Source organism: Rhinopithecus bieti, unplaced genomic scaffold (genome assembly GCF_001698545.2).
Source record: "Rhinopithecus bieti isolate Rb0 unplaced genomic scaffold, ASM169854v2 scaffold_18923, whole genome shotgun sequence".
In the NCBI taxonomy this organism is placed as follows: domain Eukaryota; kingdom Metazoa; phylum Chordata; class Mammalia; order Primates; family Cercopithecidae; genus Rhinopithecus; species Rhinopithecus bieti.
In genome coordinates, this window is record NW_016809208.1 from 81,208 (window position 1) to 97,462 (window position 16,255).

A 16,255-nucleotide genomic window follows, 5' to 3' on the forward strand; every position below is an offset into this window, starting at 1 on the left:
TGGGTAAGTGTGCACCGGTGGGCAGATGTGTCGGGAGTTGGTGTGTTCTGATGAACAGGTGTGTCCTGAGTAGACAGGTGAGTCCATGGAGAAGTGTATCCTTGGGCAAGTGTGTCCTGGTGGGCATGTGTGTCCTGGCAAGCAAATTTGTCAGGGTGGGTGGGTGTTTTTGGGTAGTTGTGTCTGGGTGAGCAGGTGTTACCTTGGGTAGATGTGTCCTTGGGCAGGTGTGTCCTGGTGGGTAGGTGTGTTGTGCTGGATAGGTGTGTCCTGGTGGATAGGTGTGTGGTGGATGGGTGTGTCCTGGTGGATAGGTGTGTCCTGGTGGATAGGTGTGTCCTGGTGGATAGGCGTGTACTGGTGGATAGGTGTGTCCTGGTGGATAGGCGTGTACTGGTGGATAGGTGTGTACTGGTGGATAGGTGTGTACTGGTTGATAGGTGTATTCTGGTGAGCAGGTGTGTTCTGGTGGGCAGGTGTGTCCTTGAGCTATAGTCAGGTGAGCAAGTGTGTCCTTGGGCAGGTGTGTTGGGTTGGGCAAAGGTGATGGAGCAGGGAGTCAGAAGGACTCAGCGATGTCAGGACAGGGACGATGACCTGTGCAAACGAAAATAGCGGAAGTTGACTTTGGGTACCATGGGCTTCTTATTCTCTGGAGTTTTGACTGCTCTATTGTGAACACTAAGACCTGGTAGAGGGGAAGGAGCCTTCCACCTGAGGTTGGGAACTGCCCACTTCTGGCTAGAGAGTCAGATGCTTTGTAAACAGTTCAGGTGTTCCCTGGACATCCACAGATGTTTCCTAAAAGGCCAAGTGCCCAGCTGGCCTTAGAGTCAGGGGTTTCAGGAGGCGGCTGCTGAGTGCAGGGATGCACAGAAGCTGCTATGGAGTTCACTGTGCATCTGTGCCCCATCACCCCCAAAACCACGCCCCTCCTGAAGCCCATGGGGAGCTGCTGTGGCAGCCTCATCCTACAAGTGACAAGTCTGAGCAGATGTGGCCCAGTTCTGTCAGACACCTCAAAGGACTAATCTGGAAATAATCTGTGAACCCAGGAGCCTCAATTCTGAGATTCCTTTGCTGTTTGGGGACTTTGTTATTCATGCCAAGAGGAAAATGAAATGGGCCTAATTGTGAAAGAGAGGAGATAGACCAGAGAGAGCCAGGTAGAGCCTGGGCAAGACAGGGATGGAGAAAGGCATGGATGGGGATACAGGTAGAGATGGCTGAAAGAGCCTGCCAGGGCACAGGAGCCCACTCCTGCCCAGCCTCTCTCCTCAGTTGCCAACATCCAGAACCTCAGGAGGCCGAGGCCAAGGGTGTCCACCCCCTTGTGCACAAGCCTCCATGACCCCAGTGCCTGACCCTCAATACTCAGCGTGTACTTTCCTGGGTTCTTAGCCATCTCAGGGCTAATGCAGGAGTACTTTTGGTGCAGGGTCTGAGGAGAAGGTAAATGATGCTGTGAGCTATCGCAGTTGTTGCATGGGCTTCTCCTGGCATGTGGCTGACAAGGGTGTTAACTTCACCTTGACTTCCAGGGCTTGGGACCTGTCTCTCCTGGAATAACAATCTGCATTACTGGCTGGCTGTCCAACCACTATTTTAAGTGCTTCAAAGCTCTTCACCATCCAGGTATGCAGGTATGTGGGTGTGAGTGTGTGCATGTGCGTGGGCATGCACCTGCCCGTGTATGTATGTATATGTGTGTTCATGTATGTTTGCCTGTCCTGGGGGAAAGGGGGTGAGCCGCACGGGAAGCAAAATCCAACAGGAGGAGGAAATTGAAACAAAGGCCGGTTCCCTCTCAAAACTCATAATGTGGATTCTGTGTCATGTCAGGACTGCTGGAAGAGAACCAAGGCCCCTTCCATCCAGCCCCACGTCTGAAACCGCCTCAGTGTCTCTGATCCAGCCATCAGTGGGTGCAGGCACAGCAGCAGGCCTTGGAACCCACACTGCACTCAGACAGCCAACCTCCAGAGTACGCACCATCGTGCTCTGTGGAGCACCCACTACCGTGCTCCCAAACAACCAGTGTATTGTTGAAAGCATCACATCCTTGGGAATTGCTTTTGGGTGGACAGATGCTCCATTCCCTTAAGGCCCCCCTCACCTTGCAGAATAAGCCTCTCTTTTGCACACGACGGCCCTGAAAGTATTTGCATGTAGCCTGAGTCCTAGCCCTCTATGTGCCCAGGTAAACACCTGTAGCTCTCTCAAGTGTGTCTGAAGAAGGACATGGCTGGTTTCTCATCCTCATAGGACAGCGTTCTGGAGCCCTGGTGTGTCCCTGTCCCTCTAGGGGTGCAGAGGCCTGGAGACCAGAGACAGCAAATCCCCCGGGGGTCCTGGTCCCGAGTACCCGCCCATGCTTCTCTGCTCTGCAGGTGGGTCCCCTCTCTGGCTTGACAACCTCTCCTTCTTTGTCACTCCTGTTTCCCAGGCCATTTCTCCTCATCCCTGGAAGAGGCTGGTCCCCAAACCCTGACAAATTGGATGGTCATAGGGTGGGAGTTACACCTGGTAGCTCCTAAAGGGAGAAGTTTCACTTCTCCCTGGTGGGGTCCTTGGGGTGACTGAGAAGGTGTTGGTTAACTCCTTCCTTCCACAGAGGGGAGCCTGTGAGGGGAGCCCAGGAAAGCCAAGAGAAGCCCTGGTCTCAGGGTCCAATCAGCAAGGGTGCACTGGGAGGGAGCATGCTGGCAGGGGTGTTGAGAGGGGTGTGCTGGGAGGAGTGAGCTGGGAGGGTACACCGGGAAGGGGCTGGGAAAGGTGTGCTGGGATGGGGCTGGGAGGGGACTGTGCGGGGTGCACTGGGAGAGATGAACTGAGGGGGTGTGTGCTGGGAGGGGTGTACTGGAAGGAGTGAGTTAGGAGGGGCACAATGGGAGGGGGCTGGGTGGGGTGTGTTGGGAAGGGTGAGTTGGGAGGGGGCTGGGAGGGGTGTGCTTGAAGGGGTGAGTTGGGAGGCAGTGTGCTGGGAGGGGTTCATTAGGAGGCATCTGGGAGGTGGTGCACTGGGAAGGGTGCGTTGGGAGGAGTGTGCTGAGAGGGGGCTGGGAGAGGCCAGGGCCTGTGTCTGTTATCACAGGCTGCTAGCAGAGAGCTTGGAGAGCTTCAGAAGCTGCTGCTTTTCTGTCTCAGACCAGAGAAATGCTCCTGTAGTGGCCCTGGGCCCATTGTTCTGGTCCGGCAGGTGGCTGCAGGCCTGGCTTCTTGTGCCCGTGCTGTCTCTGATTCCAGAAAAGGCAGATGGCTGCACAGACCGCTGCTTCTTCCTGCCACCTTTCCTCTCCTCTCTCGCCTTCCTTCCCGGGGTGTCTCTGCACTTAGGGACACGCTGGGTGCGATGAAAGGCCCTCATTCATCGCCACGGATCTATGAGCTGGGTATTGTGTTGCCTCATTTTGCAGAAGAGGAGATGGAAGCCCCTCGATACACAGCTGCCCCAGGAGCAGGGTCAGCTACCAGCCCAGGCCGCCGGACTCCAGAGCTGTGCCATCAGCTGCTGCCATGCGTGTTTTCTGGAGCTGACTCAAGTAATGGAGGGAGTGTGCCAGCGCGCTATTCTGAGAGTCACAGGATTTCCCATGCTCTGGACTCCACAAAGCAGGCCTGGGTAGTCTCAGGTCCCGGTCCCTGCTTCCTTTGGAGTGAGACTTGCCAGCACCCATGATGGCAGTGGCGGGTTGTCCAAAGCGGCAGCTGCCATGGCCCCGGCTGCAGTAGGGCGCGGGCCCAGACTGTGGGTCCGCCGCTGCGGGCCTGGCCGGGCCCAGCCACCCACCGGCGGGGAAACTGCACGGTCCGCTGCGGAGGGTACCCGGGGCGGAGCTGTCGCGCTTGTGCTCCGAGCGCAGGGGCCGGGCTCCCAACACGAAAGCGGAGCTGTGGCCTAGCTTCAGTGGCCCGGGGTGGGGAGCCGGAGTGGTCTGCTTCCTGGACCCGGCCACCTACGCGGCAGCTGCGCCCTCCCTGCCGTGGAAGCCAGGTTCCTGTGCCCAGGTGGGAGACTTCAGCGCGGGGCCACCTGAGGCTGCGTCCCCAGGATCCACTCCGCACTGGAGTGGCCGCCGAGCCTGGTGCTCCCCGCAGCAACCAGGTCCGGGGCCGCAATCCGTTCCCGGTGGCGCTCCCTGGCAGGGTCGCCAGCCAAGCGAGGGGGAACGCCCGGCTGCAGCCGGGAACTTGTGGCGATGTCGTCCCCGCTCCGGACTCCGGCCCGGGCCCAGCAAGGGCTTCGAGCCCTGCCCCAGGCTGCAAGGCGGCACAGAGGGCAGCGCGGGTAGCTGGGGGAGCAATGGCGGCAGTGAGTTCTCTGTTCCCCGCGTCCCCAAGGCAGCCGATTGTACGACCTCTGCTCTCGCACCGCCGGGCAAGATCCTCTCCCAGGTCCTGAGCCTCCGCGGCAGCCTCGGCCTCACTCCCTGCCGTGCCCCTGGAGCTCTGGACCACCCGGCCAAGGCGCAGTCGGCATTCACGGGACCGGCCCTGGGAGCGGCAGGTTCGTGTTGGAGTGGCCAGCCCCATCGTGCCACTTGCACCTTGCTCGCCGCCACTGCGGGGAGACACAGAGAAGGTGTACGGCCGCCCGGCAGAGGCTGTGCACTCTGCAGAGCCGGGGACAGGTGGGAACTCCGCCCCTGCCAGTTGGCAGGGCTGGAGTTACCCAGGCACAGCTGCAGCCACCCAGGTCTCAGTTGTGAGCCCAGACCTCCTGCTGCTTTCTCGGGGAGAGGGTCACACCCCATCACTGCAGGCTCAGGGATGTCTGTTCCCACTGCCTGGCCTCTCCCTACTCCTGGGCTGGCTTAGATCTCAGAGAGGAGTTGGGGCCAAGCCCAGGCCCTGTTGCAGCCCTAGGCTCAGGGCAACATTGACACGCTGGCCTCCTGCTATCTCGGCCCCTCCAGTATTTTAGCCCTGACACCTCCAAGGAATTCTGGGAGCCTCTTGAGGCAGGGCCTGAGGCCAGGTGTGGGCTCCGTGGCACAGGAGGCCAAGACAGATCAGAAGTGGGTAGACAAATGCATGGATGAATGCAGAGCACCTGACNCACTGCCTGGCCTCTCCCTACTCCTGGGCTGGCTTAGATCTCAGAGAGGAGTTGGGGCCAAGCCCAGGCCCTGTTGCAGCCCTAGGCTCAGGGCAACATTGACACGCTGGCCTCCTGCTATCTCGGCCCCTCCAGTATTTTAGCCCTGACACCTCCAAGGAATTCTGGGAGCCTCTTGAGGCAGGGCCTGAGGCCAGGTGTGGGCTCCGTGGCACAGGAGGCCAAGACAGATCAGAAGTGGGTAGACAAATGCATGGATGAATGCAGAGCACCTGACCCAGGCTGCATTGTTCACTTCTATTCACACGCAATCAGTGAATGCAGGAGACAGCGAGAGAGAGAAGGAGATGGTCCTGCCCACGGTGTCTCTGCGTGGAGGTCACTGTGTCCTCAGGGCTGCATCTCTCTCCAGATTTGGAATTCCACTCCCTGCCTGATTGCTGCTTGAAAGCCTGGTTCTGAGACTGTTTGGTGCTGAGCCTCAGGAATTCTAGAACCTCCAAAACATACTGCTCTCCTGCTCACTTTTTCCCCCTCAGTCCCCTGCCAGCTCTCTCAGCCCATAAATCTCCCTCATCAGAAATGCAGAGTTGTGAAGCAAAGTGATAGAAAAATTCTCTTGAGTTTGACAAATGTTTTGCACATCATTTGAGGTTTTCTGAACTTCTAATTTGTGAGTGCTCTGCTGGGCTTGTCCTTTACTTTTAGTGGGCATGGCTGGCCACCAGCCCTGTCCGGGGTGTGTTTGCAGACATGAACACCGAGTCATCTGTGTCAGTTCGCCTGATGGATTCTGCGCATGCAGAAAGGAGCAGAGCCCTGGGAGGCTTCCTACTTGGTTCTGCGTCCTGCTGCTGCCATGCGACTCCCAAGAAGCTCACGGTGTGGTGCCCACCTCTTACAGCCAGGAGTTAGTGTGAGCCATAGGGAGAGTCACCCTAACCCCCTTTCTTTAAGGAGTCAAGAGGTGATTCAGAGCAAGGAGCCCCAGCTGTGAAGCCCTGTCCATGGGCACATGCACACGCGTGCACACACACACACACGTTATAATTTACAACATCTATGAATAGCTAAAACAGAAATTCCATTCTTGTGATGGAAAGAGGTGGGGGAGAGGCATTCTGGAAACACCTTGGCCTGGTGCAGACATAAAGCCTGGGTGAGCTCATAAATCCCTCATCCTGATGGTCATTATGCAGCTGGGTGGTGATGTGACCCAGTGCAAACTAGAAATGTGGCAGATGGGATAGGGCCACTGCCAGGCATACAGCAGTCTTGGAGCCCACCTGCTTAGGCTGTGCTGTGCTCCCTGCTACAGGAGCCAGTCCCTGCCCCTCCTTGCAATGTGCAAACAGCATGCCCCAGGTGTGTCCCCAAACTCTGCCCCATCACCCCTCTCCCTGCAGCCTGGGGGTGTTGAGGGTTGTGCCACCTCCCTGGCACGTGGCTGACCCCTCATGGCATGTCTGTGGTTTGGCTTGTCACCCGTGGGCTGCAGCTCTGACCATCAGAAATAAACGGGTGTATTGGTGACTTAACCTCACACTCTGCATCTACAGTGAAATGAGGGAATGAAATACAGGCTCACGCAAACACAAAAACCCCTTGAGGTGATTGACAGTGAGTGGGAAGAACAGGGTCTGTAGAAACCTTAGCGCCAACAGCCCATGAGGTGGACAAAGTGGGCAGTGCTCCGTCCTGGGAAGAGTACAGGCAGGTCTTGGCGGCCATCCCTCCCTCCAGGTGCTTCAGAGACTGGACTCTGAGTCACACATGGCCTTCAAGCCCTGGACTTGTATAATTCCCATCTTGACAATGTGGGGGTTGTCTGGAGTCCTGCCACAGTTTCCACTTTGGAACCAGAAAGCCTCTTTTCTGCTTTCCAGCTGCTTGGAACCCCATGACTGCATGCAGACATGGTGAGCTCTGAGGAACTCAGAGCCCTTGGCACCTGTTGAAGACATCCTGAAGAATCCCTGCGCCCAGCCTCGCCTAAACCCTGAAGCTGGTCAGCTGTGTGTCTGTGGCAGCCACTTCAGGCCATTGGTGGGGGTGCCTGCTGCTTCCTCGCCTGGCCGCAGCTGTTCATCCACTCCAGAATCTCCCTACCACAGGAAGGGTAGAAGCGGGATCCTTTCCTGGGTCTTCTGAATAAGCAAGAAGTACAATCACCTCTGGCTCTTTGGGAGACCTTCAGTGGGTGCCTCAGGACCGCTGCAGAGACAAATGAGCCTTCACGGTGTGTAGGAGAGGAGCACCAAGCAAACAGGCTCCATGGTGCAGCTCTCCCTTAAAGAATGCCCCTGCCTCCCACTGCAGGGCTCAACCTCTCTTGTCTAGAAGGTCTCAGATGTGCACGAGTCCTCCAGGAGAAAGCCCAAAGTCACACAGAAGGACTTGGACTGAGCCTCGGGGTTCCTCCTCAGAGACCCAGGCCAGCTACTAGGTGGCTGCTGAGTGAGGCCTGTGTGTGGGGAGTGCCTGGGCCTTTCTCTGGGGCATGTGGGTTCAGGGAGCCTTCGTCTCTGCCACGCATGCTGGGAGCAGCTTGTGGTGTAACGTGTTTTATCCCCAAAAAGTTGTTTGTAAACTGGATTTCAGTAATGGGGATCCCAGTTCACTGCTGTGTCATTTTTAAGGGTGTCCTGCATTATGGTCAAGTGGAATGCTTTTCACAAAGGGGGTGTCTTGTGTGCCATTGCCTGGCTCTGCTGGTTTTGGCTTGGGGACCCCAGAGCAGGCAGCGAAGGGTCCTGTGTTGATGAGGATGTGCAGGTCTCACTGGGGCAAGTCAAGGCAGCAGCACCATTGAGAAACTGGCCCTAGTCCCTGGCAGTAAGTGGCTGGGGCTCCAGGATCCAGCCCTGGCACTCCTGGTCTGTGGAGAAGGTGTCGGGCCAGATGTGATCATGAGAGCACAGCCTGAAGAGAACATTGTCCTTTGTGGCTCTTAGGAGGAGACCCAGGACATACATCAGTGACAAGAAGATGACCTGGAAAGATGTGGGCCCTGGAGCCCCAGAGGGCCTCGGCCTGTCCCGAGGATCACATGACAACCATAGTCAGTGTCCTCTGTCCTCTGGCGCTCACTCTTTCAGCTGTTGTCCCTCGCAGGGTCTCTGGGTGTCCATGTCACACCCTTTTCTGGGGTCTTTTTTCCAGCACCAGCTCTAGGAGCAGGTTCACACTGTGTGTCCAGAGTGGGGCTTGCGTGGCTGAGTGGAGAAGAACAGATTTATAAGAAGAGCCCTCTGCCCAGGGTGTGGGGGGTGGGTAATGAAATGTGGGCATTTGGGCTCCACTGGGGGCCTCAGGGAGCAAGCCTGGAGAGGTTTCCCACAGCCTGGACTCCTCCTTTCAATCTGCTCCCCTCTCTCTCCTCACTAGGGCTCAGGCAAGGTGAGGGCTCAGGGCTGCTTGAAGGGCCTGCATAGACCCAGGGCCTCCAGCTCATTCATTGTCCCCAAACTCTGTAAGGCTGTCTTTGAAATTGCCCTGGGCACATAGAAATAGATTCTTCTACAATTAAGAGATTAGGGGCAATTCGCCCCTTGAAAGGTGTTAATTGCCTCTCAGTGCCTGAGTGAGGAGGGAGAAATAGGAATCAGGAGCCCACCCAGGGCTCCCTTCTCCTCACTCTCAAAATTGTACGTGGTGTATACATTGCCCTAGAGTTTATGCCTGAGATTGGTGAATAGTTTTAATTAGTTTATTTTTTTCTCTTTGCAATCTATGTGAGTGCGGGACTGACAGGAAGATGGAGGCCTAGAGGGAGAGGCTGGGCCCGAGGGCAGGTCCTGGCAGTCTGGGCTCAGCCTCTGGTCAGCCAGGGAGAAGAAAGAGGGGGCAGTTCCTGGTGCCTTGGAAGGAGGCGCTGCCCTGTCCTTCTAAATTGCCTGCTCTGCTGCCCCCAGGGGAGGCTCTTCAAGGAGACCAAGCTCCAGGAATGCCCTGTAAACCACACAGTGAGCTGGGCAGGTGAGTCCAGCGGGAGGAGGACTGTGTGGAGACTTGTGGCTCAGGTGCTTAGTGGCATGGATACTGCCCAGCCCCATCCTTTTTGGGGAGGACAAAGTTGGCACTAGAGGAGATAGGATACATAGGTGCATCTGGGCCTCAGGCAGCAGGGGCACCATGGCCTGTGCTGTGGATTCCAGCTGGGAGCCACCCATAACCCTGGGCTGGAGCCCTCTGTCCCTGCTCACTGCGACCTGCAGCTTTGCCTCACAGGTTCTTGGAAAGCCACAGAACAGCCCCACCCAGGTCCAACCCCTCCCAGGGTCAGCTTTTCAGGTAGGGGTTAGAGTCAGGGCTTGGGTAGCCCAGGGTGGGAGGCTGGTTTGCATGAAGCATTCCCCCTCACCCGTGGCTGATATAGGGAGTAGGAGGGACTTGGGCAGCCCAGGCCCAGCTGAGGGTCCTCAGTATGCAGAGCTGTGTGAGGGTCCCCACCAAGGCCTGGGCTCCTCCCCCTCTCTCCCTTCTCATTCACTGCACAGGTATCAGGGCTGTGGATGAAAGGAAGGAGGGCCCTAAGTGTTCCCTTTTCCACCGACCCACCTCTTTTCATCTTGTAGACACAGATATCAGGGTTCTGGGCCCTGTCTGTTCTGACTTAACTGTGTGCAGTGTTCAAGGCTGTGGGCCAGATGAGTACCAGCTCCTGTACGGGAAGCAGCAGCAAGGCTGGGTGTGGGTCTGTGTCCTGGTACCAGCAATTCCTGGCAGTTCTCACAAACTCCTCATCTATGACAGCAGTCGTCAGTCTGCACAGGTCCCAGTCCAGTTCTTGGGCACCAGGTTGGGGATCACGGCCTCCCTGAGCATCTCTGGGCTCCAGGCGGAGGACAAGGCTGATTCTTATGCTCCAATGGGGACACAAGCATCCATGCTCATGCAGTCCTGCTGCCCAGTGGAAAAGTGGGAGAAAAACCTGCTGCCTGCCCAGTGAAAAGGCATCCCTGTCCAGCCCCGCGCCTTGGCCAAGTCCGGTGATTAACACTGCATGGTCACATTTTAGAGTTTCAGATCCACACAAGTGAACATGGTCTAGAAAATGCAACCCTCTTCTCTCAATTCTACCCACACACTCTACTCTTAGCAGCAGTACACTGTCATATGGCCTCATATTGAGAAAAATGCGTCAATACCAGGGTCAGGCTGGCCTGGGAGCCAGTCTGTGATGGGTCAAGACAGGACTAGGGACAAAGAGTCCACTGTGTCTGACCCAGGACAGTCGGCTACCAGAGGCCTGTCCATCCATAGCATTCACTGAGAACCTACTGTTTGTTTGCCAGGCTCAGGGTGAGGGGCTTAGGACACAGGGAGGACAAGAGCGGAAGGGTTCCTGTCCTCATGGAGCTGATAGCAGGTAGGAGATGAGAAAAGACAATCAAGTAAAAATATCAATACAGTAAGATGCCTTTACAGCGAGGAGAGGAGAGTTTGGGTGGGGAAGGGTAGAGAAGTCATTAGAGGGTTGGACAAGAAGGACACAGGATCTGAGTAAAGTCTGTGAAGAAAAGTCCAGATGCCTCCGAGAAGGTGGACAAGGAGTTGGGAAGCACGAAGGCAGTAGGACCAGCTGAGGTCACTGGGAGAGAATGGTCAGATTTAGCGTGTGTTTCTGGGGAAGAGACACTGAAGCCTGGGGGAGGGGAGAGGCTCAAGGTTGGCCTTAGATCTGAATGGGGCAGAGTGAACCTCCTGGTGGGGTGGCTTCAAGGGCAAGGGGCTGGGGAGGCCTTGAGTTTATCACCACAATGGAAGCTTAGAGGACAGCTCCCCAGCCTTGTTGAAAGGTGTCACAGGACCTTTTCCTCCCCAGATGGCAAGGGAGGAGTCTCCTCTGACATTTATGAGATGTCCCTTCCCCATCTGGTCTGACCCTGGGCTGAATCCCTATTTGGAAACAAAATGACTCCCAAGTCCCAGACATTACATCCTCACAACAAAACCTTCCAGAATGAACAAGATCTGCCCTCCCTGACCCACTGGTCAGAAATCCCAGCCTTCACAACAACTGAACTAGATCTTTCATGCAATTTTTCCTGACACCCTCATGGTGTCCAGGAGGGACTGACTGATTGGTTTGGGCCATGCAATGCCTATACCTGATATTGCAGCTGGGGACACTTACATGCTAAGCTCATGGCTTGGAGTTCCGGGGTCCAGATAAAAGAGAAGAAATCTCAGAAATCATGACTAAAAAACTTATTTATGTAACCAAACACCACTTGTTCCCCAAAAACCTATTGAAATAAAAAAATGGGTAGTATTCCATGGTGTATATATATACACCCACACACACATATTTGCTTTATCCACTTGTTGATTTATAGGCATTTGGGCTGGTTCCATGTTTTTGCAATTGCAAATTGTGCTGCTTTAAACGTATGTGCGGGTATCTTTTTTGTGTAATGACTTCTTTTTCTCTGGGTACATACCTAGTGAGATTGCTGGATCAAAGGGTACATCTATTTTTAGTTACTTAAGGAATCTCCACACTGTTTTCCATAGTGGTTGTACTAGTTTACATTCCCACCAACAGTGTAAAAGTGTTTTTGTTTTTTTTTCACCACATCTGTTGCCATTCTTGCAGTATTAAATGGTATTGTATTGTGGTTTTGATTGGCATTTTGCTGATCATTAATCATGCTGAGCATTTTTCTTTATGTCTGTTGGCCATTCATGTATCTTCTTTTGAGAATTGTTTATTCATTTCCTTAGCCCACTTTTTGATGGGATTGTTTATGTTTGTCTTAATAATTTGTTTGAACTCTTTGTGGATTCTAGACATCAGTCATTTTGTGGATGTGTAGATTGCAAATATTTTCTTCCACTGTGTGAGTTGTCTGTCAACTCTGCTGATTATTTCTTTTGCTGTGCAGAAGTTTTTTAGTTTAATTAAGTCCCATCTAGTTATTTTTGTTCTTGTTGCATTTGCTTTTGGGGGTGCTTGGTCATGAAGTCATTGCCTAAACCATGTCTAGAAGGGTTTTCTGATGTTATCTTCTAGAATTTTTATGGTTTCAGGCCTTAGATTTAATCCTTGATCCATCTTGAGTTGATTTTTGCATAAGGTGAGAGATGAGGATCCAGTTTCATTCCTCTACATTTGGCTTGCCCATGACCTCAGAACCATTTTGTTGAACAGGGTGTCCTAGAGTATAGTTTGAAGTTCGGTAATCTGATGTCTCCAGATTTTTTTTTTCTTAGTCTTGTGTTTGGTAGTATGATTGTTTTCCCAATATTGATTCTACCCATTCATGAGGATGGGATGTGTTTTTATTTGTTTGTGTCATCTGTGATTTCTTTCAGCAGTGTTTTGTAGTTTTCCTTGTAGAGGTCTTTCACTTCCTTGGTTAAGTGTATTCCTAAGTATTTTTCTTTTTGCTGCTATTTGTAAAAGAGGTTGAGTTCTTGATTTGATTCTCGGCTTGGTTGCTGTTGTTGTACAGCAGAGCTTCTGATTTGTGTAGCTTCATTTTGTATTCTGAAACATTACTGAATTCATTTACCAGTTCTAGGAGCTTTTTGGATGAGTCTTTAAGGTTTCCTAGGTTATGATCATAATATCAGCAAACAATGAGAGTTTGACTTTCTCTTTACCAATTTGGATGCCCTTAATTTCTTTCTCTTGTCTGATTGTTCTGGCTAAGACTTCTTGTACTATGTTGAACAGAAGTGGTGAAAGTGGGCATTCTTGTCTTCTTCCACTTCTCAGGGGAAATGCTTTCAACTGTTTTCTACTCAGTATAATATTGGCTGTGGGTTTGTAATAGAGGACTTTTTATTACCATAAGGTATATCTCTTATATGCCAATTTTGCAGAGGGTTTTAATCATGAAGTAATGCTGAATTTTGTCAAGTGCTTTTTCTGCATCTATTGAAATAATCATGTGATTTTTTTTTTAAAAATCCTGTTTATGTGGTATATCACATTTATTGACTTGTGTGTGTTAAACCATCCCTGCATCCCTGGTAAGAAACCCACTTCATCCACGGTGGACTATGATTTGGTAGCTGTTGGATTTGGTTAGATAGTATTTTGTTTAGGATTTTTGCATTTATATTCATCAGGGGTATCGATCTGTAGTTTTCCTGTTTTGTTAGGTCCTATCTTCATTTTGGTTTTAGGTGACACTGGCTTCATAGAATAATTTAGGAAGGATTCCCTCTTTCTCCCTTCTGTGGATTACTATAATAGTCATGGTTCTCCGGAGGGACAGAACTAATAGAATACATGTATGAGTTAATTAAGTATTAACTGACATGATCACAAGTCCCGCATTAGGCCGTCTGCAGGCTGAGGAGCAAGGAGAGCCAGTCCAAGTTCCAAAACCGAAGAACCTGGAGTCCAATGTTCAAGAGCAGGAAGCATCCAGCACAGGAGAAAGATGTAGGCTGGGAGACTAAGCCAATCTCTCTCTTCACATTTTTCTGTCTGTTTGTATTCTAGCCATGCTGGCAGCTGATTAGATTGCACGTACCCAGATTAAGGGCGGGTCCGCCTTTCCCAGTCCATTGACTCAAATGTTAATCTCTTTTGGCAGCAGCCTCACAGACACACCCAGGATCAATACTTTGTATCCTTCAATTCAGTCAAGTTGACACTCTATATTAACCATCATAATTAGTGTCAAAGACTTGGTACCAATTCTTTCAATGTCTGATAGAATTCAAATGTGAATCTGTCTGGTCCTGGACTTTTTTTGATTGGCTTTTTAAATTATCGTTTCAATCTTGCTGCTTTTTATTGGTCTGCTCAGAGTTTCTATATTCTCCTGGTTTGATCTAGGAGGGTTGTATATATGTAGAAATCTGTCCATCTCTTCTAGGTTTTATAGTTTGTTTGCATAGAGGTGTTCATAGTAACCTTATATAATCTTTTGTATTTCTGTTTTATCAGTGGTAAAATCTGTTTCTTTTCTATTTGAGCTTTTGTGGATCTTCGCTCTTCTTTTCTTGGTTAATCTCATTAATGGTCTAATAATTTTATTTATCTCTTCAAAGAATCTATTTTTGTTTTATTTTTTGTATTGTTTTTGTTTCAATTTTATTTTGTTCTGCTCTGATATTGTTATTTCTTTTTTTCTGTTGGGTTTAGGTTTGCATTGTTCTTGATTCTCCAGTTCCATGAGGTGTGACCTTAAATTGTCTATTTGTGCTCTTTCAGACATGTTCATGTATGTATTTCATGCTAAACTTTCCTGTAAGCACTTCCTTGGCTGTATCCTGGAGGTTTTGATAGGTTGTATCAAGATTTAGTACAACTACAACCTTACTATTGACCAAAAGTTTTTTAATTCTTAAGAGTGTGACCTCATTGAATCCTGACAACAGCTTAATGATTGCTTTTCATGCAGTAGGCCCTGGTTAGAGAGGGAGTGCTTGTGGCCTGGAGGTAGGATTCTGCAATTTATCAAATAAAAACACTGGAGGTCAAATTTGAATTCAGTAAAATAATGACAAAGAATTAGTATGTGTGTCTCCCACACGATATTTTTCATTTGAAATGCAAACTTACCTGGGTGCCCTGTAGTTTATCTGCCAACTCCTCACACGGTTCAAATCCTGGAAGAGACAGAGCTGGGGCTGGCCTTCTCTTCCTGATGCCAGGTCTATGAGCTGAACCTCAAAGACAGAATTTCTCTTAACACAGCTACCCTCACGTGAGCACCAGTTAGTAGTAAATACACAGTGTATGATTCCCAATCAATAATGCCTACTCCCTTCCCTAATTCTTCTTTCTGTTATTCTTCAAGTGTGCAGACTCTGGACCTCCCCAGGGGTTGCTACAGCCAGAGTTCTGGATGAGGGACCTCGTAAGTCTTTCAAAACCAGATGCAAGGGTGCTCCTTGGTCCCCACACAGTGGGGCTTAAGCCAGGGGTAAATAAATAACATGTAAGAGACAGAAGAGCTCAGCCTGGCTCTCCTTCTATCCAGTGAAAGACCAAACTCCAGGATCCTTTTGATGCTGAAGGTGGATGGACTGAGAGCAAGGTGAGACCCACCTTGAGAGCCCAGAGCTTCCAGGACAGGACTTGGCCATCTGAAAAGAGGCCACAATCTTGAGTGGGGAAGAAGCAGGCATCCCTGGGCACAGGCCTGCATTTATGGTGGCTTCCCCTTCACCAAACTGGGCTCCCTGCTCTGATGTCTATCAGAGAATCCCCTTCAGTGAGACCAAGATCCAAGGACTTTACTAAAAATAGCAGCATGGACCGGACAGATATGTCATGGCACAGGAATTCTGTGTAGAGTAATAAGTACAAATGCAGCTTAACAAGGGCCCTCACAGTCATATCTCTGGAGCAGAAGAAAATAGACAAAGGTAGAGAGAAACTGAAGGGGTCAGTTGGTCTGGGACTGGGGCAGCACTGTGTGCTGCAGGCTTGTCCTTGAGGGGTCTACAGATAAGAACAACTGGAAAACCATCCTGCTGTCACCCTGTATCATCCACTCACTGGACTCAGCTGCTGTGTCCTCACAGGGAACCAGATTCAGCCAACCTGGCCTTCTCCACCCCACCTGGGAAATGTATTCCAGTGACTGTTTGGACTGAGGTTCTATGAAGGGCCTGGCAGACAAGAAGAGGGGGCTGCTTTGAATGAAGAAACCATTGCACACCCTTTCCTTCCATCTAAAACCCATTAATGGAAACTCTGGAGCATCCATAGAAGTCTAGCTGGTCTCCTACATTTGGAAGTTATGAAGGTTTCATTCCTGATCAATCTACAGGGAGAGGAGCCGTAGGCAGCAGGTGGTCAGAGTGAGGGAGAAACTGGCTTCCTTGAGAGACGTATCAACACAGCCACCAACTCTGGGGCAAATGGGGTCACTTGCTATAACAGTCACCCCAAACTACTCACAGGAGCCCGAGCCTAGTCCCCTTGAGCCTAGTCCCCTCACCTTATTGCTTCTGATTCTGGTCCATGCTTCTGTTTTCCCTGGACTCCTTGCCCATGTCTGAGTCCAGGGTGGCAGGGATAGCTCCATCCCAGTCAACATCTACAGAGAAGTCTACATCTACAGCTACTATGGCTTGCAGCAGAGTCCACAGGTATACCCATGAGGGCCTCTTCTGCTCCCCAATCCCCTCACACAGGTGACCACTACTGTGGGTCTGGTGGACTAGCACCCTGGTCCCTGGAGAACACAAGGTATTTATTCCTCTCTAACAGCAGGCATA

The 16,255-nt window shown here is 51.5% G+C and overlaps 1 protein-coding gene across 1 annotated transcript; it reads left to right on the forward strand.

Annotated features, from left to right (window-relative positions):
* The first annotated feature begins 3,545 nt into the window (after positions 1-3,545).
* LOC108539911 (cuticle collagen 7-like) lies at positions 3,546-7,498 on the forward strand. The gene is made up of 3 exons (XM_017888857.1): positions 3,546-3,578; positions 3,733-4,507; positions 6,946-7,498. The coding sequence occupies exons 1-3, from the start codon at positions 3,546-3,548 to the stop codon at positions 6,987-6,989; spliced, it is 852 nt and encodes a 283-aa protein (XP_017744346.1). The 3' UTR covers positions 6,990-7,498.
* The last annotated feature ends 8,757 nt before the right edge of the window (positions 7,499-16,255 follow it).